Here is a 22369-nt window from a genome sequence, read left to right on the forward strand (position 1 = left end):
GGAGACCATCGAGCCCACCTCTGAATTTTCAGGCAAGGACATCGAGGCCCAGAAGAGAAAGCAGCTCTCCTAAGGCTGCCCAGCATGTGGCAGTGCCAGAAAACCAACTTCTGCCCAACTGCTTGGCTGAGGCTTGGTGAATTTTAGACTGAGACTTCATATAGCTCAGTGCACACCATGGGCTCTGGGGCAGAGATGGGCAGGGCTGGGGCTAGGCGGGGTCTGAAACCACAGCCCCTGCTCATCCCCATTCCTCGGCAGGCCATGGGTGCTAAGAGGCCAACTGGGGACCCAGTGCTGCCCTCCAGTTAGAGTTTGGAAAGCTGTGGGAAACGGAGATGATGGGAGTTGTTCAGGGTGCCACGCAGGTGTGGGGTAGGGGTGGGGGGTGGGGGGATCAGAAGCGCTCACCTTCATAGCAAGGGATCAGCGTCCTGCCTTTGGCCTGGAGGTTGGACGGGATGATGTAACAGAAGCCGTGGGGCAAGATGTGGTCTGTTTCATAGTAGATGTTCTTCCAGCGGTGGGCACAGGCCTAAAGGACAGAGAGGGGGTCAGAGCAGGAAACTCAGCCCCAGGAGGTCCCAAAGCAGAGCACTAGCAATGCTAAGTGGTTCCACAAAAGGAGAGGGACCAGAAAGCCATCCTCCCTCCTGCCCAGCCACAGCTTGGCTCCAGGTACTGTCTGGGGCATCAGCAACCTATACAAATAAGAACATGCCTCTGGGAAGCTACTAGGAAGAAAAAGGAAACAAACACATAAACAAATAGGGGTTGTCCCTAGTGCTGAGGCCTGCGAAGGAAAAACCCGGGGTTATGGGACAGAGACTCTGGGGATGGGAAGGACAGAGTTCAGGGAGAGAGCACCAGCCACACTCAAGGGTGCAGTCATCGGGTGCTGAGGAAGCACGTGAGAAAGCCTTGGAGGTTCAAGGGAAAGGAAGGTCGTTGGTGGGCTGGTCTGGACTGTAGTGGGAAGAAAGAGGTCAGCCTGCCAGCCTCTCTGCTCTTCATTCCTTCAAAGCAAGGGGTCCTGTAGACCGTGACGACTATGACTTCTGTGGACATACAGGGGAAGTTGCCAGAGTCTCACACTGGTGAGTGGCATGATCTGCCTTACAGTTCAGAAAGACGACACAGCCACTGTGTGGAGACCGCAGGTGGAAGAGTAGAAGTGAATGTCCAGGTGAGAATGGATGCTGGCCAGGCCCGGGATGGGGGCAGTGGGGAGGAAAAGAGGGGATGGCTTCAGGGTGCATGCTGGGGGTAGAGCTGATGGACCCTGGGGAACCACCACAGTGACAGAGAGCAAGAAAGGCAAAGAAAAGGGAACCAGGTCAAGATAAGACAACCCCCAACACACATCCTTGAGGCCCTCAGGCCAGATGAATATGCTATGCATGCCTCACAGGGGCATCTGTTCACTTAGTCACCCATCAAGTATTTATTGAGCACCTACTGTGTGCCAGGCTTTCTGCTAGGCCCTGACGATACAGCAATGAACAGTCAGAGAACTGGGTCAGCCTGGTGGGGGAGACAGACACCAGCCCTCACAAGGCTGCTGGATGGCAGGACACACTTGGGGAGCTCCTGTTTTGAGCTGGTTCAGGGCAAAGTAGCAGGTTAAACCACCGCCCGTATTTGACTGTTTCTGCCTACAGAAAGATTTCAGCATGTGCGCCGTTAACTAGAAGTAGATGTTGATGGCTCTTTTTTCAAAGTAGATTAACATAGAGCAAATGCTCAAATCCCAAGTATGCCATTTAATGAGCTTTGACAAAGGTGTACACTCATGTAGACAGCCCGTAAACAAGATATAGAACATTTCCATCTCACCCCAAAGTTCCCTCATGCCAGAACATGGCTGGTTTCCACAGGCAGGTCAGGGAGGGCTACTCTGAGGAGGGGACGTCTGAGCAGAGGCCGGAGAAATCAAAGGAATGGCTAGGAGGGCACCTGGGAGGAGGTTCAAGGCAGAGGGATCCGAGGTGGAATATCGCTTGGCCTATGTGAGATGAGGCCATTAGGGATGGACAGACAGATATCCTAGTCAGCTCTCTGACAGCCTCTCAGCACCGGGGTCCAACAGACCCTGGAATGGGAGCCCGCAGCAGGAACGTGGCCTGGGCGCATCCCTCCCCAGCCACCAAAGACACCCCCAGCCTCGTATTCGGACATAACTGCCCACTCCATGTATGACCGCACATGTCTAAGCATCCACAAGTTTGGTCGGGGTCTGACCTGCTCACTCCGAGGGTGTGCCGGGTTCTCATGCACATGTGCCACTCACTTCCATTCCCTAGCCACTTCAGTCTGGCCTACAAATGTATTTCCTTAAAATACCGCATTTTAAAATAATCAGAGTTTTTAACTTCTTGGTCTCTCTTCTTCAAATGCACAACAGGTCACAACGTTCAGCATTTCTATGGCCCATGTTTGACTTCTTCTGCCACACTGGGGGTGGGCACAGGAGTCTGGAATTCCTGCTTCACACGTGGGAACCCCAAGTGGGCTCAGAACCAGCAAGTGCTACAAACAGGACTGGAACTCACCCTTTCAGGGCCCTCCTTGTCTCACTAGAAAACATTTTCCATTTTCCATTTAAAACTTCTACTTCCTGGGGTGCCTGGGTGGCTTAGTGGGTTAAGCCTCTGCCTTCAGCTCAGGTCATGATCTCAGGGTCCTGGGATCAAGCCCCACATTGGGCTCTCTGCTCAGCAGGGAGCCTGCTTCCCCCTTCTTTCTCTATCTGCCTCTCTGCCTACTTGTGATCTCTCTGTCAAATAAATAAGTAAAATATTTCAAAAAAAAGAAAAAAGAAAAGAAAAAGAAAACTTCAACTTCCTGCCTGAGGAGCCATCAAACCCACCACCCGAGATAGCTCTGGTGGCTGTTGGGTTCCCAGCCTTATCCACAGGCACCAATACCCCTGAAATGACCACTCTGGGGCCAAGTGAAATACTCAGGGCACCCAGTGGGAGGGGCCTCTTTGGGGCCCTCAGACTGTCCTCTGATGAAAGTCACGGCCTGCCAGCTTCTCTGCTCTTCATTCCTTCAAAGCAACAGCCCGCAGCCCCCCAACAAGGCCACTCTCTGCCCACAGGCGAAACTACTGGAAAGGTGAATTTGCCCACACGCTCACTGGCTCTTGCCCTAGGACATTAAACTACACAAAACAAATTTCTTGTTATTCCTTATATTGCAAAGCATCATACGTCCGCACTTGATACTGTCTCGTGCTCACCGCAGATTTCTCAAGGACGTGTACAAATCCGTCACAAAGCCCGTAATCACTCCACTCCACCAAGCAGTTGATTTTTTCAATGTTTAGTTCTGACTCAATTCCCTTGGCTTGCAAGCCATCTAGTTGGCTGGCTCCTGTGACTCCTATTTTAGCTTATAGACTCAGGAAAGCCCTTGGCTTCCAGGGCTTACTGCATTTTATTGTATCTCTGGGCCAGAGAGACAGTAAAAAGAGGCGGATGTTTACCATGAGGCCTGCTGACTCTTCTAAGGAAGGATGTTCTGCATTTAATGTCTAGTTTATTGTCTCCTCATTTGTTTTTGTTTTTTTTTTTAAGTGCCATAAACTGTTTAAGAAGTGATCTTGAAGAATTCCTAGAAAATCCAAATATTGTATTTCACAGTAAACTGAACTAAAATTAAGGCATTCTGTGAGGTCAGAGATCAAAGTGTCAAAGGCAGTATGCATGAAGGAAAACAACAAAGAGTATTTCTGAATATAAATTATAGAAAGAAAAGACTGTTTATCCCTGATTATCATTATATATACACACACACGCATGTCAATCTGACTCCTACGTTAAAAAAAATTCCTAGGGACTGTCTCCAAAGGATTACTAGCCCCATCAATCTCTCTAAATGAGTTCTGCTGTGAGGGAGGAAGGGGGCAGAGCAGGGAAGAACAGGAACAGAAGAGCATTCCCTAAGAAAAGCAGCAGGACTGGCCAAACTCAGATTCCAAATAATCCTGAGAAAGGGGAGGAGGGTCTACCATCACCCCAAATCTTAGAATCTGACATCTTTCCAGTTATAAGGATGGTTGTGCTTTTTTTTTTTTTTTTTAACTTCCAAAAAAGAAAAGGAGAAAATGAGCAAGTTTTATTTCAAAAGTCTTTTTCATTATATGGAAATAGCACGTCCTTCCTGGGCAGGCAGTGAGGGTGGGGGGGAGCAGGGGGAGGGGCAGTGGATCCTGGGCCTCTCCCAATGGCTCAGCTGCAAAGGCACGTAGTCCCCACCCCACCCTCTTACACAGATGGCCAGAGCTATTACCACACCTCAGGTCCACCCTGCACAGTCAGGGCCAGGCCCTGGGCCACGGGAACAGTGGGTGGAGGGGGTCAGGACCACGATGCCACAGATCTCCCCTACCCGGCAAGTAAGTGCGCCCCCCCTTCTGCCCCCCGCTCCAAGGGAGGATGGAGTGGCCTGGGAGGCACAGGAAGGGGCTTCTGAGGTACTGGGAAACCCATTCTGAGAATGTTGACCCAATGACAATTCATCAACGTGAACACAAATTATTTCTGTACTTTCTTGTATGTGTTTGAGCTCATTAAAAGTCCTCTAAACAACAACAACCGGGAAACACAGCAATAGAAGTAAATGCAGAAATGGACCCTGCAGCTTTGAAACAGCAGACAGATGAGAAGCGGTGAATAGACAGGGACTGCCCTGGCGTTTGGAAAGGACGCGGCCTAGCGCCAAGAACACTGCTGCCGCCAGAAAGAATCCAGATGCTTCCATCATTTGTCGTCTGAGCCTCGGAGATGACTGAACAGCAGAAATATCAGACTTGGACATTTTGAGATGCCCTCCCAAATTAAAGAGGAGAGCCTGTGCCTATGCCAGGTGGGTTGGGTGTTTACGGTAAGAGATGATTTCTTTTTCTCTACTTCTTAAACTGTCATCTGCACACGAGGAGTGCTGGGGGACAATGTGGGGAGGTGAGGGGCTTGCCCTTAATGCCGATGCTGCGTTTGCTCCTGGTATCACCTGTCTGCTGGAAGAGAACGTGAAGGAACCACAACACCTGTGACAAGACCGGCCAATACGAAGCCGAAGTCAGCCCACCAAGAGCTGGTTGCTGGGTTCAGGGCAGAGACAACGTCGTCGGTCAATGAGACACTTCACGCCCTGTCGCAGCTTTCAAATTCTCCATCTGTTCTTTACTCTAAATCAGCACCAGATGCTGTATGCAAAAAACCCAGCCCACCTCCCCCTCTTCAAACCCACCCTGGAATCCAACATTATGTTCCTTGGGGATACAGGTCCCATGCTCACACCCCAGCTACCTCCCGAGGGTTCAAAGGTGTTTGGATAACACCTGTCTTCCTGCGTTTAATTTTCAAATAAATACTTGCCTTGCAGAAAGCCTTGACAAATGGACTTGACACATTAAAGAAAAAGCAAGTGGATAAAAGGCCTCTAAAATGTAAACATGGGGGTGCCTGGGTGCCTCAGTGGGTTAAGCCTCTGCCTTCAGCTCAGGTCGTGATCTCGGGATCCTGGGATCGATCCCCACATTGGGCTCTCTTCTCAGCAGGGAGCCTGCTTCCCCTCTCTCTCTGCCTGCCCCTCTGCCTACTTGTGATCTCTGTCAAATAAGTAAAAAATAATAATAAATAAATTGTAAACATGGATGACGTTACCACTCCCTGTACCTTACTTTCACCTGTCACCTCTAGGGCCATGTTAGAGCATTTTACCTCATGGCTCTAGCCATCACTCAGGCAGCCACCAAGAAGGGATGGCAACTGATTTGCTTTCTAATTGTTTTAACAGTGACACTCAGCCCTCATCTTACTCAAGCACACTTTTAGACACCCCTCCTTAGAGAGATTGTCTCCAAGTACTGACAGTAAAAAGGGTAAAAGATGTAGCCTCTCCCTCAAGCAGCTTCCATAAAAAAGGAGACACACACACACAGGGTAAGTTATACACTTAAAGGTAACTACATTATGCTCAGTTCTTAATGACTCAAAAGATGCTAAGCTCATTCCAGAAAGCACGGTCACCAAAGGACCGGCTTCAAGGAGGAAGCTGACTCTAAACCAAGGAGGAGAGAGGGGGCTGGAAACAGAGAGGACCTAGGGCAGGTCTTTTCTAGAGAGATGGCATAGGTGCAAAAAACCCATAGGGACTAACTCAACCACAACAAAACAATCCAATTTAAAAATGTGCAAATGAGTAGAACAGACATTTCTCCAAAGAAGATACACAAATCGCCTTCAAGCCCGTGTAAAGATGCTCAATATCACTAATCATTAGGGAAATTTGAAATACCATCTTGCACCCACTAGGGTGCCCACTAGTAAAGGAATGGAAATGTGTGGGCAGTGACGTGGAGAAGTTGGGACCCTTCTCTGGTGCACTGTTGGTAGGAATATAAAATGGTATAGCCATGGTGGGAAAATAGTGTGACAGTTCCTCCAAAAACTAAAAAATAGAATTACCATAGAGTTTAACAATCATACTTCTGGATATATATACAAAATAATTGAACACAGAATCTTGAAGAGCTATTTGTACACCTATGTTCATAGCAGCATTATTTGCAATACCCAAGAGGTAGAAGCAACCCAAATATCCATCAATGGGTAAACAAAATATGGTACATATATACAGAAGAATAGTATTCAGCCCTAAAAAAGAAAGAAATGGGGTGCCCAGGTGGCTCAGTCAGTTGAGTGCATCTGACTGTTGATTTTGGCACAAGTCATGATCTCAGGGTCTTGGAATCAAACTCCACATCAGGCTCCACACTGGGCATGAAGCCTGATTAGGATTCCCTCTCCCTCTCTCTCTCTTTCTCTTTCCCCCGCGCGCGCTCTCTCTGCTCCTCCTCTCCCCCTGCAAGTGTGCAGGCTCTAAAAAAATTTTTAAATTTAAATTTAAATTTAAAAAAAGAAGGAAATACTGTGATACACTACAATGTGGATGAACCTTGAGGACATTATGCCAAGTGAAATATGCCAGTCACAAGACAAATACTGCATGATTCCACTTACGTGAGTTATCGAATAGGGTCAAACTCTTAGAAACAGAGGAATGGTGGTTGTCAGAGGCTAGGGGCAGCAGGAAGGGGGCAAGTGTTCAATGGGTGCAGAGCTTGTTTTACAAGATGAAAAAGCTAGTCCTGCCGCCCAACAAAGGGCACACAGGTAATGCCACTGTAATGCACATTTAAAAATAGTTAAGACAGGGCATCTGGGCGGCTCAGTCAGTTAAGCGTCTGCCTTCAGCTCAGGTCATGGACCCAGGGTCCTGGGATCGAGCCCCACATCGAGCTCCTTGCTCAGCAGAGAGCCTGCTTCTACCCCTCACCCTGCCTGCTGCTCATCCTGCTTGTGCTGTCAGATAAATAAAATCTTTTTTAAAAAAAATGGTTAAAATGATAAATATTACATTGTGTCTTTGACTACAGTAAAAAAAAAAAAAAAAAAAGCCATGAGGAAAATGGATGCGGTCACAAGCCCCTCCTTCTCCAGCACCTCCAGGGGTGCCCACTGAGTGGATGAAGCAGTAACTGTGCAAAATAAGAGAACAACAGCCCTGCGTGGGGTGCATCAGGGCAGGGCTATCATGCCCAAGCACCATCTCCACGAAGCCCCAGCACTGCCTTCCCTGGCTTCCTTTGCTAACTGGTCCCCGTGGTCCTCACTACCGTTCACGTCCCTGAAGACAGCTCCCTCCTCAGACAGATTTACGGTGACACAGGACCCTCTGGGAGCAAGTTCCTGGCCACACAGAGGTTCTCCTTCTGTGGGCGGAGGAAAAGTTTCCACAGGACGACCTCCGGCTCTAGGCTCCACACGCTCGTGGGCCTCGTGGGCCGTGCATCCCCCAGACCACCACCCACCTCTGCTGCTCTGAATTTCAAGCTAAGGCTGCCCAGATCTGGAGATGGAGCGGCGCCTTCCCTCCTTTCCAGAGGACGGCAGACAAGCCTTCCAGGCCTCCTGGGGCCGCGCCGTCCAGTCAGGGTCGGGCCGCTACGTCTGGAGGAATGCCGAGGCTTGGAGAAGGTCCAGAAAGCCCGCAACAGTGATTAAAGTGCTGGACGTGGAGACAAACAGCGGGGCCAGGGGGCCCTCGGCGGATCCCCAGTGATTCCAGTCGGGATGCCCCTCCACACTGGTGACAGCATCCAGCTGCTTCCTCCCTCCCCCAGGGGCCCAGCAAGGGGCAGACACTACGCTCGTGGTGAGAAGGCAGGCTGCATTCACAAGAGCAGCCTCTGCTGTGGAGAAGTTTAACACGAAAGTGGGCTCCTCAAAGAGGGGAAGGAGACGTTTTGCCTAGATGCATTCAGAATCCTATATCCCTCTGGGGATAAAATATAAATATGTGAAACCCTCAGCTTGACAGCACATGGCCCAAAGAAAGTCTTCAACGAATGGCAGCTGGTAAAGTTTTCCCTCCTTGATCTTATGCTTTTAGAAGAAAAATCTTCATAGAGCTTCCAAGATAAAGTCAATGAAAAGAAAAGGGCTATGAAGTCAGAATACTGGTTATCTCAGCGGAGAGGGCCACGAGTGAACATTATGGGATTAGCAACAGGCATGCGTGCGTGTGGATATGAAAACCCCACCAAGCTGATCACATCAGGCTGGGTAAGTACTTTAGTGTTCTACCGTAATAGCAAAGAGTAAAAGCAAAGGAAAAAAGGAGACAAAACTTTTGAGGCAGTTATAAATTCCTTTTTTGTGGAGTCCAATAAAACCCTCTGGAGTGATGGAAGTATTTTCTCTGTGTGCTGTCCAACACAGTAGCCAGGAGCCATGGGCTGCTACTGATCACTTGAAATGGGGCTACTGGGACTGAAAAACTGAATTTTTAATTTGGATAAATTTAAAGTGTATGGACTCCATGCGGTGGGCAGCTACTTTACCAGAGGGCATAGCTGTAGGGTATCACAAGTGTCAAGGGTATAAAGACTATTCTTTGTACCTCCTCAAGACACCTAAGGAGCCTGAGTACCTCATATGCACTTTGGGAGCCAAATAGAGTTGACCCTTGAACAATGTGGTGGTTAGTGGCACTGACCTCTCATGCACTTGGAAATCTGCATATAACTTTAGACTCCTCCCAACTTAATAGTCTATTGACCTGAAGCTTTATCAAGAACTTACTTTGTATGTACTTTGCATGTTATATGTACTAGACCTGATATTCCTACAATAAAGTCAGAAAGAGGAAAGAAAATACTAAGAAAATCCTACGGAAGAGGAAATACATTTACAGAAAATCTACCTATAAGTGGACTCATGCAGTTCCAAGCTGTGTTGTTCAATGGTTAACTGTAAAGCATGAAAAATAACCTGGATTTCCTAATATATAATCCTATGTAGGAATAAACTACTGGTACAACATGGGTTAATCTCAAAAGTATTCTGAGTGAAAGAAGCCTTACACAAAAGAGCACACATGGTAGGTTTCCATTTATATGAAGTTCTAGAAGCATAAAAAGTAATCCTCAGTAGTACGAATCATAACAGTGGTTGCCTTGGGGTGAGAGGAATGGACTAAAAAGGAATAGAAGAGAACTTTTTGGGGATGGGAGAAATATTCTCTAACTGGAAGGGGGCAGGGAGATTACACAGGAGTGTGCCATGGTCAAAAGCCAAACTGTAATCTTAATTCTGTGCATTCCATGCACCGTATGCCTCAAAAAACACACACTCACAAAAGTGCTTATGTAATGAACAAAATTTCCAAAGCACAGCTCACACACGTTTTGTCTTATTAAAACAACCATATCTCTACACCCTGGAACAGACATTAAACATCCGACAGATAACGAAAATAAAAAGATCCATCACTGGTCCAAGCAGTAGTCCGGAGCCGGCAACCCCCAAGGACATGCCCTTGTCACCGTGCCATCCAGCGTGCCTAGGGGATCACAGAGCCATTGGTCCTCAGAGTACCACCCCCTCCCCACAGCACCCCCAGGAGGCCTTACCAGCACGAGGCCATCCGCCTTGGGCTGCCGGGCCAGGCTCACCCCCATCCACTCATCATCCCGGTCTTCCCGGCAGGTCTTTCCACACGGCATGCCCCGATTCTTCCCTGGATGAAAAAGAGAAAAGCCAGATGTGCTTTGAGAAACGAGGTCCTGTGGACTGCTTTTCAAAGGGTGTTCTACATACAGTCCAAATGCTGGTCACCTGCCAGTGAGAAAATAAGGAACTTGGAGCAAAGTGTAAATCATCTCCATCACGGTGTCCTGCTGGCTGTTTATTTGAGCCAATTATTTTTTTCCTGCAGGACTTGCTCCATGAAGGAAGTGGTGTGGGGCTTTATGATCTGAAGCTAGCTCCGTGATCTGTTACGTACCGGGAATAAGTGGTTCACAAACCCATCATTTTGAGTAGCGCTAAAGAACACTGCGGATATCTCTCCCTCTCAGCTGAAGATCAGAACAATTCTTCGCTCAAAAAATACAACCAGAAGCTCTTGCTGGGGAAGAACTCTGGAGAAAGTGAGGCCCTGAAGGGATTGTAATAAAATAGCTCCCATTATGTGCCAAGCACAGATCTACGCATCACCTCTCTTCTTAACCTTCTGAAGGTATCTTAGTCCTGACTTTACAGGCAAGGCAACTGAGGCCAAGAAGGCTATGGGGCTTTGCCAGTAAGTCCCAACTAGTAACTGGCAGAGCCGGACTCTCAACCCGGGCAGAATCCCCCGACTCCAAAGATGATGTGTCATGTATTTTCCACTGGACTGAAGTGAGTTTTCTAAGACCTCCATCCATCATGTCTTTCCCTACTTAAAATATAAAGCCTAAGATTGATTTTAATGGCTTCCCCCTTTGTGCAAAGCATAAAATCTTCACACCTGACCCCAGCCTGCTGGGGCCCATGTGAGGCAGCCCCAGACTACCCCATCAACCCCTCTGCTTCCGCTCTCCCACTCAGCACTCCAGCTACACCATCCTCACTCAGTAAGCGAGGACGTGCTTTCCTCCGCTTGGAAGTTCTGCCTCCCGTAGCTGCCCAGCTAGCCAGTATGAATCTTTTCATGTGTAGATCAACTACCCACCTCCGCTCTGGTCTTCTTGTACTCAACTATTTTTTTTTATAAATATTTTTTTTAAAGATTTTGTTTATTTATTTGAGAGAGAATGAGTGAGAGAGAGCATGAGAGAGGAGAAGGTCAGAGGGAAAAGCAGACTCCCCAAGGAGCTGGGAGCCCGATGCGGGACTCGATCCTGGAAGTCCGGGATCATGACCTGAGCCGAAGGCAGTCGCTCAACCAACTGAGCCACCCAGGTGCCCTGTACTCAACTATTCATCTTCATGCCTCTCAGTCCAGTAACTTGTAAGGCACAGGAGGGCAAGATCTTGGCTTTGTTCACCAGTAGATCTCTATGCAGTAATAGGTACTTGACACATAACGGATGGGTAGATGGGTGGGTAGAGAGATGGGAGGGAGGGAGGGAGGAAGAGGGCCTGAACCACCAGGCCACTCTGAGAAGACAAAGAGGACGTGTGAGGGTGTGGAACCCATCAGTGACATCCACCTACCTCGAGCCATGTCCAATTCGGTGCATCTCCGGTCGGGGTTGGTATGGATACGACACTTAAACACAGCCCCAGGGGACCTCACTGAAGCGCTGTACTTGGACTCTGCCTTTGGTGCGCCCACAAGAACCCTGCACATCCAGAAGAAAGAACATTCTGTCACAAGCCAGTACCAGGAAAGAGGAGGCTGGTGGTTAAACCCCCACCCAGCCAGGGGAGGGCTGCCTGAGCGCTCCCTGACAAGCCACACCCCAGCATTATCCTGGGCTTCGGGGCCCCAGGGGCACAGCCTCCTGCAGTGAACCTGTTAGATGTTCTCCAGGCACGTTTAAAGCTCAAGGCTGGCTGGGAACACATACAACCAAAGGGTTCCTATCTAGAACCTATAGAAGTCCTATAGACGTATAGGAAAATACAGAGAGCCAACAGAGTAGTGGGCCAGATATTTGATGAAAGAAGATAACCAAATGGCCAATAAACATGACAGGATGCTTAAGGACATTAATTATCAGAGAAAACCAAGTGAGATACCATTTCACGCCTACTAGGTTACACCAAAAAGACCTCAAACACCAGGTGCTGGCAAGGATATGGAGGAACTGGAACCCTCATCCACTGCTGGGGGGACCACTTAGAGAACTTGCCTAAGTGCCTAAGAAAGTGGACCATGGGCCTTACCCGAGGACCCGGAGATCCCATTTCCGGGAACATACCCCACAGAAATGCATACGTGGGTCTACCAGGAGACGTGGTCAAAAATGTTCCCAGCTAAAAATGTCGTGGCCGAACACTAGAGGAGACTCAGAGGGTCTCCCCGGGCCAGAGCGGACAGGTAGGTGGCAGCATAGAAACACAACAGCATTCTGCACAGCGATGAAAATCAACAAGCATGCAACGGCGGCTGCACGAGTAAGCTCCGGAATACAGCACTGAGCAACAGACGTCAGGCCCGGCGGGCTCTCACTGTCTGATCCCACTCATCTCAAGTCCAAAGCGGCTGGAATTGAGCTGGCACTAGAGGTCACTCTATGGGTTACCTCTGGGGAGAAGTGGGATGGGGAGGGCTGCAGCTAGGGAGAGGGGGCTTCCAGGGGTGCTTATGATGCTCTGTTTGCAACCTGAGTAGTGTCTGCACAAAGGTGATGATTCCCTGAATTGTGTACATGACATGGGCACTTGCCTGGATGTGTGTGATACTTCAGTAAAAAAAAAAGAATAAAAAGTAGGAAATTTGGAGATGTCATTTCTCTTCTATGTCCCCCTCTTCCCCTTGTTTCCCACCATACACAAAGCATGTATATTTAGGGAGATATAGGAAAGAAATATCAGGAGGGTAGAATTACAAACCACTTCCTCTACCCCAACACCAGCCAGAGGTAGAAGAGTTCCCATACAAACAGGGACAAGAATGAAGTCCTTCGTCTTGACCGGGAGGCTGCTGTAGGGATGGGCTCTCCCCCACAAGGCCCCTCCCCACCGGAGGACAGGAGCAAGAATGCTAAGACAACAGAAGAGACGCATTCGGGGCTGTGTGGACACAGAACATGGAGGGAAGTGGCCATAGGCTCCCCTGCCGATGTTACAGAAACACTTGTGCCCTGCATGTTCCTGTATCATTCCCGGAGAGCAGTCACGCGTAGAGCTAAAGTGGAGAACACGAACTGGTACAGTCACGCCCGGTGTGTGCTGAGCCACAACCATGTGGAAAAGGGCTTGTAAGGTGAGACTCTGAACAAGATCTACACCTGTGTCCACAGAGTAGGAAATTCCAAGCCACTGCTCCTTCTGTCTGGCAGCCTGGAAAGGGGAAGCAATTCTCCTGGAAAGGTACCAGACACACTGTGCAATATACTAGCCCCTACTGGCCCTGGCATAGAATGCATTATCCACTATGTGTCTGTGGGAAAGTGATTTAGCAGAAGCTAGAATGACCCCGGACAGCCTCCCCAGAGACATGGGAAGCTGGCCCAGGTTCCCTGCACTTTGTCCTGAAAGCCACCTTCACCTTGGGATCATGACCTTCACCCCCAACCTAGCTGCACCGTGACACTGCTCCCTCCTCAGTACCTTGGCTGAAAGGAGTGGAGATCTAGCTGTCCGACAACAGAAGTCTGGCACCTTCAGATGGACCCGCCGCAAAGGCTGAACAGCCACACTAATCGACTCAGAGACACGGTATGAGGTTCATGAAAAGGCACGTGGGTCCTGTCTTAACTCCCGCTGCCTCTGAGCCCAGTTGCTCAATGCCCAGAACACAAAGGATCACTGAGGACACGTGGGGCCAGGGAAACCAATACATAGTGGCATGTTTCTTTCCAGATCAGTCTGGTCTTGAGAGTCTGTACTCGATTCTGTGCAGGGTCTGAAGGGCACAGGCCCCTCAGTCACACCCCAGCCCCTGCTCCTGTGGCCTCACACAGTGGGCCCCAGCTGCCGAACCCCCAGGCAGCAGGGCTGGAACCCACAGCCTTCGGGAATCCCAGCAGGCACTTCCCCCCACACGGACCACACCAGGGCCGCTCAGCGGGCTCTTGGCTGCTCTAATTCAAATGCACCATGACACACAAAACGAAACTCCAACGAGAAGAAAGCCACATTAAGGGATCAATTTCCCCCCTGGCTTCTAGGGCTGAGCTTCAGAACCACCAGGGCAAGCCAAGGGTTGCCCTCGATAATGCCAGTTATGTTTTCACAGGTGAGAAGAATTAGCAGTCTGACAGGTCTAAACGCCCGAAACATCCACGGCCTTTCCACATGTCAGGTTGTAGGAGCCGAGGAACATAAAATGCCTTCTGCACTCGAAAAGCCCCAGCGGGACGGGGCTGGGTCCAAAAGTTCCCACAAACGCCTAATTTACATTAGCACAGCGAATAAATGCCACTTGCAATTCATTTTGTAAACATCACAAAAATTAGACAAAGGGGGAGAACTATTTACATAGCAAGGGAGAGAAATGGCTGCAAGAAACAAGCTAGTTTTTTATCCCAACCCCACAAAAGGCACTGGAATCCTGATCCTGACATACAGCCCACGGCACTAAATTCACTGACCCAGGCTCACAGGTTATCCAGGGAAGGGACCATGGAGGGCTGAAATCCCAGGCGATGCTTCTTCCTGACTAGAGCTGAGACCCAGAGGGGCAAAGTTTACGTCAAAACCTAAGGTGGCAAAAGGAGCCACAGAATCGTTTTTTCTCTTCCAGACCCAAGGTCCTCAGGGGTTCGACCAAGGGCTGATTGGGCACGGATCACAGCACTCTGGGTCCAACTCTTCATCAGCGGGTCGCATGAGAAGGTTTCTCCCAGATCCTTTGTAGTGGGAAATGAAGCAAGAGATAAGGGGGTGTGTGCACACACGTATGCGCTCCCTGGGGTGGCACCGTGGAACAGGAGCTTGTATCTCTGTGTTCACAGAGTGCTGTCGCTTCCTCCGCAGCCTGGAGCCGTTCTTTACCCAGGCCTCCCTCCAGCAAGACCGCGGCGGCAGGCCAGCCGACGAGCCCATCTCCTCTGAAGTGAGTTCAGCTGGCTCTCCGCCAGGCCGATCCCAAGAGATGAGAGCATGCAACCGCCCGGAGTTCAGGACAAACCACCATGAAGATGCCGTCTGCCTTTTCTCTCATCATTCTGAGTTATAACGAGACAGCCTGGCCACTTCCAAGATCCGCTCCCCCCCACCCAAATCTTCCCTGGTACCCTCCACGGGACACTGAGATGTTTCCTTCCTTGGTACAGTTAGCATATAAAAGGGCCCGGGTGGCCCACCAACAGGCTCCCGTCAATAAATCATCAGGCTGATTCGCACCTTGGTGGGCTACTTCGAGTGTGGTCCTTGGTCCGGCAGCCTGGAGAACACCTGGGAGCCCGAAGGAGATACAGAATCTCGGGTCTCAGCCCGCAAAGTCAGAACACACATCGTATCCAGCTCTCGGGCCGATGCGCCGCCTAAGCACGATATAACCGCCTACACTGATTACAAATCGCTGTGTTCCCTTTGGGGCCAGTGTGGACGGATGACCCTCCAGAAGTGAGACTCTCCTCCTATCCCAGCCCCAGTTAATGCTGCTCTCACACTGCAAAGACATTTCAGAGTCCTCTCCTTAATTCACAAATCTAGCTTTCCAATTATGAGGACAGCCAGGGTGCATCAGGCACTCGGAGTATGCACATGCTGGGTGAGGCTCCTTCAAGGCAGAATTGCATTTAATATTCAGAGCAATCCCATGGAAGGCACTATTATGCCCATTTTACAGATGAAGAAACAGGTGGTCACAGGTAGACATGGGACACGCCCAGGCCCACGAAGCACGGTGAGGTGCCACAAGGCAACACGCACCCAACAGTCACGTGCAGTGCCCATGCCCCTATTCTGCCTACCCCACAGCAGCCAGAAAGCAGGAAACAAGAACCAGCAAGTGTGAAGCAACCGGCCCCCTGGTGCCAGCCACCCCACGTGATCTTGCCAGAAAAAGCCGTCATGAGGCTCTGCAGGTGGCTCCAGGTTAGAACTTTGATTGGGAATTTCTGTTATACAAAGGACTGGGGTTTGAAATAGAAAGAATCCCTTTACTCTTCCACATCAGGCTGAATATTGATCAGCTTCTTGCTTTTCTAAAACGGGTACGTTGCTGACACCACGATGCCCAGAGGTTTGCCCCTCTCACACGCCTGTCTGGAGACGGGGGCCTATCTGTTCATCAGCCCGCGCCAGTCACGCTCACGGGTGGTCCCATTTCTTGCTCAAGGTAACCCTGCTGGGCAGCTTCTCATGCACCTTTTACTAAGAGATCGTGTGTTACACCACTGGTAAGCAGCAGAGCTCAGATTTAAACCCTGGGCATCCACGTCCAAGGGTGTCCTCTTTCCAGTCCTCCAAACTCCCTCCTCTTATGGCAGTTTAAACACCATCTATTTTTCCATCACAGCCACCTCCTTGGTGGGCAAGTGTGTAGTCAGGCTGCCTACAGAGACTCCACACCCACCACCCATCTGGTTTGAACCAATTCCTCATATCAGGAGAACAAACAGCAGGTAAATTCCCTGGCTAGCAGGGGACAGAAAAGGACCACGATGCCTCCCCAGGGAAGGCTCCCGTCCTACCCACAAATACCACAGCCATAGTTCCTGGGGGTGAAATTACAGTGCGAGCAAGGAAAGCATGTGGGCACTGAAAACCTTAAATGCATTAACTTTACTTTCGTGCATTTGAACCCAATGCCAAAGCTTCCCCAGGGACCCATGTGTCAGTGATGGAAGTGGAATTCAATCACTGCATGTCCCACCGCACTGCCTGGAAATCCCAGGAATCACTGCACCTCCCTTAGTCGGCAAAAAGCAGCCAAGACTTGAACAGAGAGAGGGCTGGTTGGTGCCAGGAAGTCACGTCTGACCACATGCAACCCTTCACTCCCAGAGAGGAGAGACGCTCCCGGGCCAGTGCTCGCCACCTGGAGCTGGCAAACCTGGAGGGACTCAGAAGCTCTTCTCTTTACAGTTGGGAAAACTGAGACTCTGACTCAAACCGCGGGATACTCACTCATTTTAGGGGTTTTAAACTAACAGTTCCACTTGAATTCTAAGCTGTGAGGGCAAGTTACTCAGGGAGGTAAAGTGCAAGAAGCACAGGGCTAACCTAGGGTTCAAGTTCTGCCACAACTACTAATAAGAAACTTATCTGAGGTCACATAGCTTAACTACTCTGGGCCTCAGGTTCCTTCCTCTGTAAAACAGGAAGAATCAAAATGCACCTAGTAAGGGTTCTTGCAAGGTTTAATATTTATAAAGTAGCTAGCACAGTGCTTGATACAACATTGGTGCTTGGTGAAACAGGAGACTAGTTGGACTAGGCCAAACACCTTAGCACCCAACTCGTTCAGCTCCCCAACTTGGCAGCACTCCCAGGAGCTCCTCAGAACGAGGAATTTATTCAGATCCTCTGCCGAGCTCATAGAAATCTTGGAAAGATTAGGACACTCTCACCACTAGCAGCAGACTACAAAAGTAGCCATGATTCTCCATCCTTCCTGCATCCACATCCTTCTCAATGGGGCCCTGCAGCTTTTTCCATCAGGATGTTCAGTCTATTTCCATCCTCCAACCCCCTGAATGGGGTTGGGTCCCATAACTTGCATTGGCCAACTGACTGTGACAGAGGGGGGCATGGTTTGACTTCCAGCTTTGCTTTCAAGAGACCATGCATCATTCTGAGTGCTCTCTTGGCACCCTAGCCCAGCTACCATGTGTGCAAGCCCCCGCTGCTGGGGGATAAAAGACACATGGAGATGAGCCATCCCAACTGAAGCCATACTAGACCAGCCAGCCAACCAGCCCACCCAGAAGCTGACAGCAGACACATGCATGAGCCCAGCTGAGAGAAGAACCACCCAGCTGAGCCCAGCCTAAACTGCTGACTACAGATTCACAAGCTTAGACACGGTGACTGGTTTAGGACACTGAGGCCTCAGGTGGTGTGTCACAGAAAACAGATATGTCATCACAGTAGGACAGGCCCCTTCTGAAGGGACGTGGGCTGTGGCACCTCCACTGTCCACCAGCTACCCCAGAGTCCAGCCCGCTGACCTAGCTCTGCCCCTGAGAAGCACTGCTACTGCTTCTCCAGCTCCCCGGTCTCCTTTCCTTCCCCCAAAGAATCCTGCCAACCAGGATGACAAACTTTTACTGAGGGCACTGATATGGGAAAGGCCAGGTGGGGTGGCAGAAACAGCCGTGAAGAGTGTGTCACCTCCTCTGCAGCTCCGTGACCTCGGGCAAGTCCCCTGGCCACTCAGCCCTCTCCCCCGCATCCTTACAAGATAATACAAATGCACAGTCCCCTTCCCAGGACAGCAGTGAGGCACAAAAAGGAATGGCAAATGGCAGGGTGTTGGGGGAGGGGGTGAATCCAGGATGGCCCAACTTTTGAAAACAAGTAGGGGTTTCTACCTGCCAAGGCCAAGAACAGACAGAAATGCTCCCAGAAAAAGCATGGGGGCACTATTCCTTCTTCCTTACAAAATGGATACCCTGGACAGGGGCTTGATGGGGGAGGGGGCAGCAGCAAGGCTGACTCTGAGAATAGCCAGACAAGCATTAAGTCAAGTCCACCTGGGTCCAAATCACCACTCTGCAATCTACTTGCTGAACCTTGGATTTGGCTTCTGCACCTCAGAGTAGCCCCACTGCCTCCGAGTGACCATGAGCATGACTCCTCTGGGATAGAAAGTACTCCCAAGGGCTAACAATAGTATTTTTATTCTGGGAACTTTAGGTTGGAGTAAAGAAAGGGAGGGAGGGGCGCCTGGGTGGCTCAGTGGGTTAAGCCTGCCTTCAGCTCAGGTCATGATCCCAGCGTCCTGGGATCGAGTCCTGCATTGGGCTCTCTGCTCAGCGGGGAGCCTGCTTCTCCCTCTCTCTCTCTGCCTGCCTCTTTGCCTACTTGTGATGTCTCTCTGTCAAATAAATAAATAAAATGTTTAAAAAAAAAAAAAGAAAGAAAGAAAGAAAGGGAGGGAGAGGGGTATAATCCAAGTGCTGAGTCAGAGAATGAAACAGGTAGCTTCTATGCCCAGCGCGGAAAGAGCAGCAGCACAAGCAGGGTCCCCCTCCTTGGAGAGGCATAAGCCTGCTGGCAGCCCTGTCAGGGACTGAAGTATCCTCAGAGCTGCTGCCCTGGTCAGGGCCCCGGGTCTTGGCAAATGCACTGAGAAGCCGCAGCTGGAGAAGAAAGCATGGTGAAAGGACCAATGTTCTCCTTCCCCACCTGAGAGCATCAAACAATAAAATCAAGAGAGGCAAGCTACAGACCTCCGGGAGATTGGAGTAAAAACCATGGGTGCTTTCTTGTGATAATTTTCTTCTCCAAGAAGAACAGGTCAACACTTTTACCTTTATCCTTTTGGACTAAAATTCTCACCATCACCCCCAACCTTAGAACTACAGACTTACCTCTCAGATTTACATGGCCCGGAATGAGGGCCTGAGCTCCCCACAACAGGGGCGGCCTCCCACCTGCTGAGAGCAGAAAGCAGCATGCAAAGCTCTGGGATATAAAATCCCACAGGTCTCCAATTAAAGGAGCCATCTCAGAGCCTTTCTGGAAGCAGGTAGGATGTAAATGAATACAGAAAAATGCAGATTTATGGAGAGCATGACCAAAACATCAGAGACCACACAGAACGAGTGCATCTCCCAGAGAACTCTCGTTCATGTCTGTATTGAGTATGGACACTCCGATTTTGGCAAATGAACAGAGGCATCAACAAATATACTGAAAGCACTCCTGCAGCATCTCAAGTTGGGATGAAGACAACCCTGAGTTCCCAAGGACAGACCAAAGTACCAAGAAAAAGAACTACTGGTATTTTCAAGGGCTTCCTATGTGCTGGAGGTGGTGTTCCAGGCTTTGCAGACATCCCCTCATTTAAGGCAAGAATGAGATGAGGGAGAAACTATTATTCCTCTCTTCCAGTGAGCCGAACCAGATTCAAACTGCTGAAGGGCCTGGAGGCCCGACAAACGTCCTTGAGGTTGAAACAGCTAAACGGGCAGGGCTGACCTTGAAGCCCACCTGCAGGGACCACCATGCACTCATGCATCTCGGCAGCCCCCCCTTTAAGACCGAGAAACCACAGGTTTGGTTGCTGCTGGGAAATCAGGGGCCACAATGAAGGCAGAGCCAGGAAGAACCCCAGTCCCTGGGTCTGGAACATCCATCCCCAGGACCCACCATGGTGGGTAAGAAGTGCGGTCCCGCATTTTGGAACATCCTGCACAAGGCCAGTTGTGCTCTAGGCTTTGCACACATTGCAGCTTCGGAACACCGGGCCGTCCAGATGGGTAGGAAGGGCCACTGGGCTTCAACACACCAAGGGATGTGTGGACATGGACAAAGTTGGTTTTGTGTTTTTTTAGGTTCAGGTTTTGGGGGACACGAAGCATCTTCTCTCACACATTGGTGCAGAAAGTCTGACTATGTGGGTTTCTTTGATAAAGTTATAAATCGAAGGGGGAGTCCTGAACACTGGCCGCCACAGCTACCTTCCCCATCCCCTCTCTAAATAGAGCTTCTTAAATGGGGATGAAGATATGGTAACAAAAGCAGCCCAGGGAGGTTAGGATGGATACACGGAATATTCCAGAATGTGCCATCTTTCCTAGGACACTCTGTCTTACCCTCACACAGACGTGGCGTGAGCACAGGCTCTACAAATGTCCCTAGTGGAATCTCTGGGTCCCTGTTTCCTCGGTGATCAAGCATCTCTGGAAAGCAGAGCCCCAGTATCCCCTCACAGGTGGCCAATGGGGTCATGCATGAGTACCCCACAGGGAAGCTGCCTGTACTTTTCCTGCAAAGTACTTTTCCTGTCCAGGCAGGACAGAACCTCATGAGACAGATGCTTGGATACCTTGAAGCCCCAAATTCAGACTCCTGACTCTGTGAGAAGCAAAGGCACACACCCCAGCTCTGCCACTTTGGCCGTGTGACTAGGCAAGCAACACATCCGTGTGTCAGTGTCCCCCTTTGTGAATGGGACCAGAATGACAACCAGCTGGGCCTCAGGAACATTAAATGAGCTGATGCATCTAAAGCGTGTAGAACAGTACTCAGCACGTGCTAAGTACTCAACGGGCCTGGCTACTGCCCCCATGTTGCTTCAGCTGTGAACTGAATCTCACAACAGAAGATCTTTCTGCTCTCCCACAAAGCAGAAACTGGAGACCCAGGGAGCCTGTGGCTTCAAAGACTCTAGATTTTTCCCAATCTTGGATTCACTTTCACTCTCTAAGACTCCCTCTGGCATACATGCATGCATACCACATACATACATACCACATACATACATAAATAAATGGACGGTCATGATAAAATACTTTCTTCTGCTTTGGTTGGTCACCAATCCACCTGGTTTACTGGTTTGTGGTTCACAGGGTACAAGGAATGAGGTCCTGCTGCTCCCTCTGGTCAGCAGCTCATCAGCTACCTGATGGTTCAAGGTAAGGGGGGACTCTCTCCCTCCTCCATCCTTCACCTGTGAAATTCCTGCAATCAGGAAGAGGCACCCTGGGTATCAGCTGGCAGCTAGAATGCTCTGGAGTCTGCTTGAGGCCAGAATCCTTATGTTCCAGAGTCCACGCTGACCCAGCATAACAGGCAAAGGCACAGATAATCCCAGCCACGACTGCTGGCTGAGGAGCACATCTCATACCTTCCTAACAGCAACTCACAAATGATGGGCTCCATGTGCCACCTGCCATTCAGCTGCAAGGGGGCAGTCAGCTGACAGTTCCCAGCCACAGTCCCTTCAGGATGGCCAGAGCAATCAAGCTGAGGCCACACTCCTCCCAGGCAGGCATAGCCAATGACTGATTACGATTTTGGTGGGGGGGGAGGGTCCCTGCCTAGTTGATGGACACCCTAATCAGATCTACAGCACAGTCTGAGGCTCTCCCTAGACAGTCCTGCTCCCTGCCCCCTACTTAACTTTCATAGCCCCTACCCCAACACTTCTCTTGTACTCTTATCTCTACCTGAGCATCCCAGAGGACACCCCCGTATACAAGTCCCCAGTCATTGTGCATCAATCACCCAGGCTGGGGCAGGCTGTGCACAAGGTAACTCCAAGCTTCAGTTCTCCAACTGGCAAACTGGAAACCACTCACCAGCTTGTCCCAAAGACTCAGCTAAAGACTAGAATGCCTGTGAAAGCCTTTGACCTCTTGTAGATAGATGCCCAGCAAATACTATCCCATGAGATTATCAATTTTTCATTTCTTAAAGTTACAGCCTCCTCCCTGGATTTCTGAGAACACGGTGGCTGCTTT

At 50.0% G+C, this 22369-nt stretch overlaps 1 protein-coding gene across 1 annotated transcript in view; it reads right to left on the minus strand.

Moving 5' to 3' along the window:
• ITGA9 (integrin subunit alpha 9) overlaps window positions 1-22369 on the minus strand; it is a gene marked incomplete at its 5' end in the record, with an annotated part of 332275 nt that overhangs the window by 304116 nt on the left and 5790 nt on the right. Inside the window, 3 exons of the mRNA XM_080801218.1 lie at window positions 412-535; window positions 9986-10092; window positions 11553-11680. Coding sequence (XP_080657344.1) covers window positions 412-535; window positions 9986-10092; window positions 11553-11680 — 359 coding nt within the window. The remainder of the gene's footprint in view (window positions 1-411; window positions 536-9985; window positions 10093-11552; window positions 11681-22369) is intronic.

The sequence above is a fragment of the Martes martes genome (genome assembly GCF_963455335.1).
Source record: "Martes martes genome assembly, chromosome: 1".
In the NCBI taxonomy this organism is placed as follows: Eukaryota; Metazoa; Chordata; class Mammalia; order Carnivora; family Mustelidae; genus Martes; species Martes martes.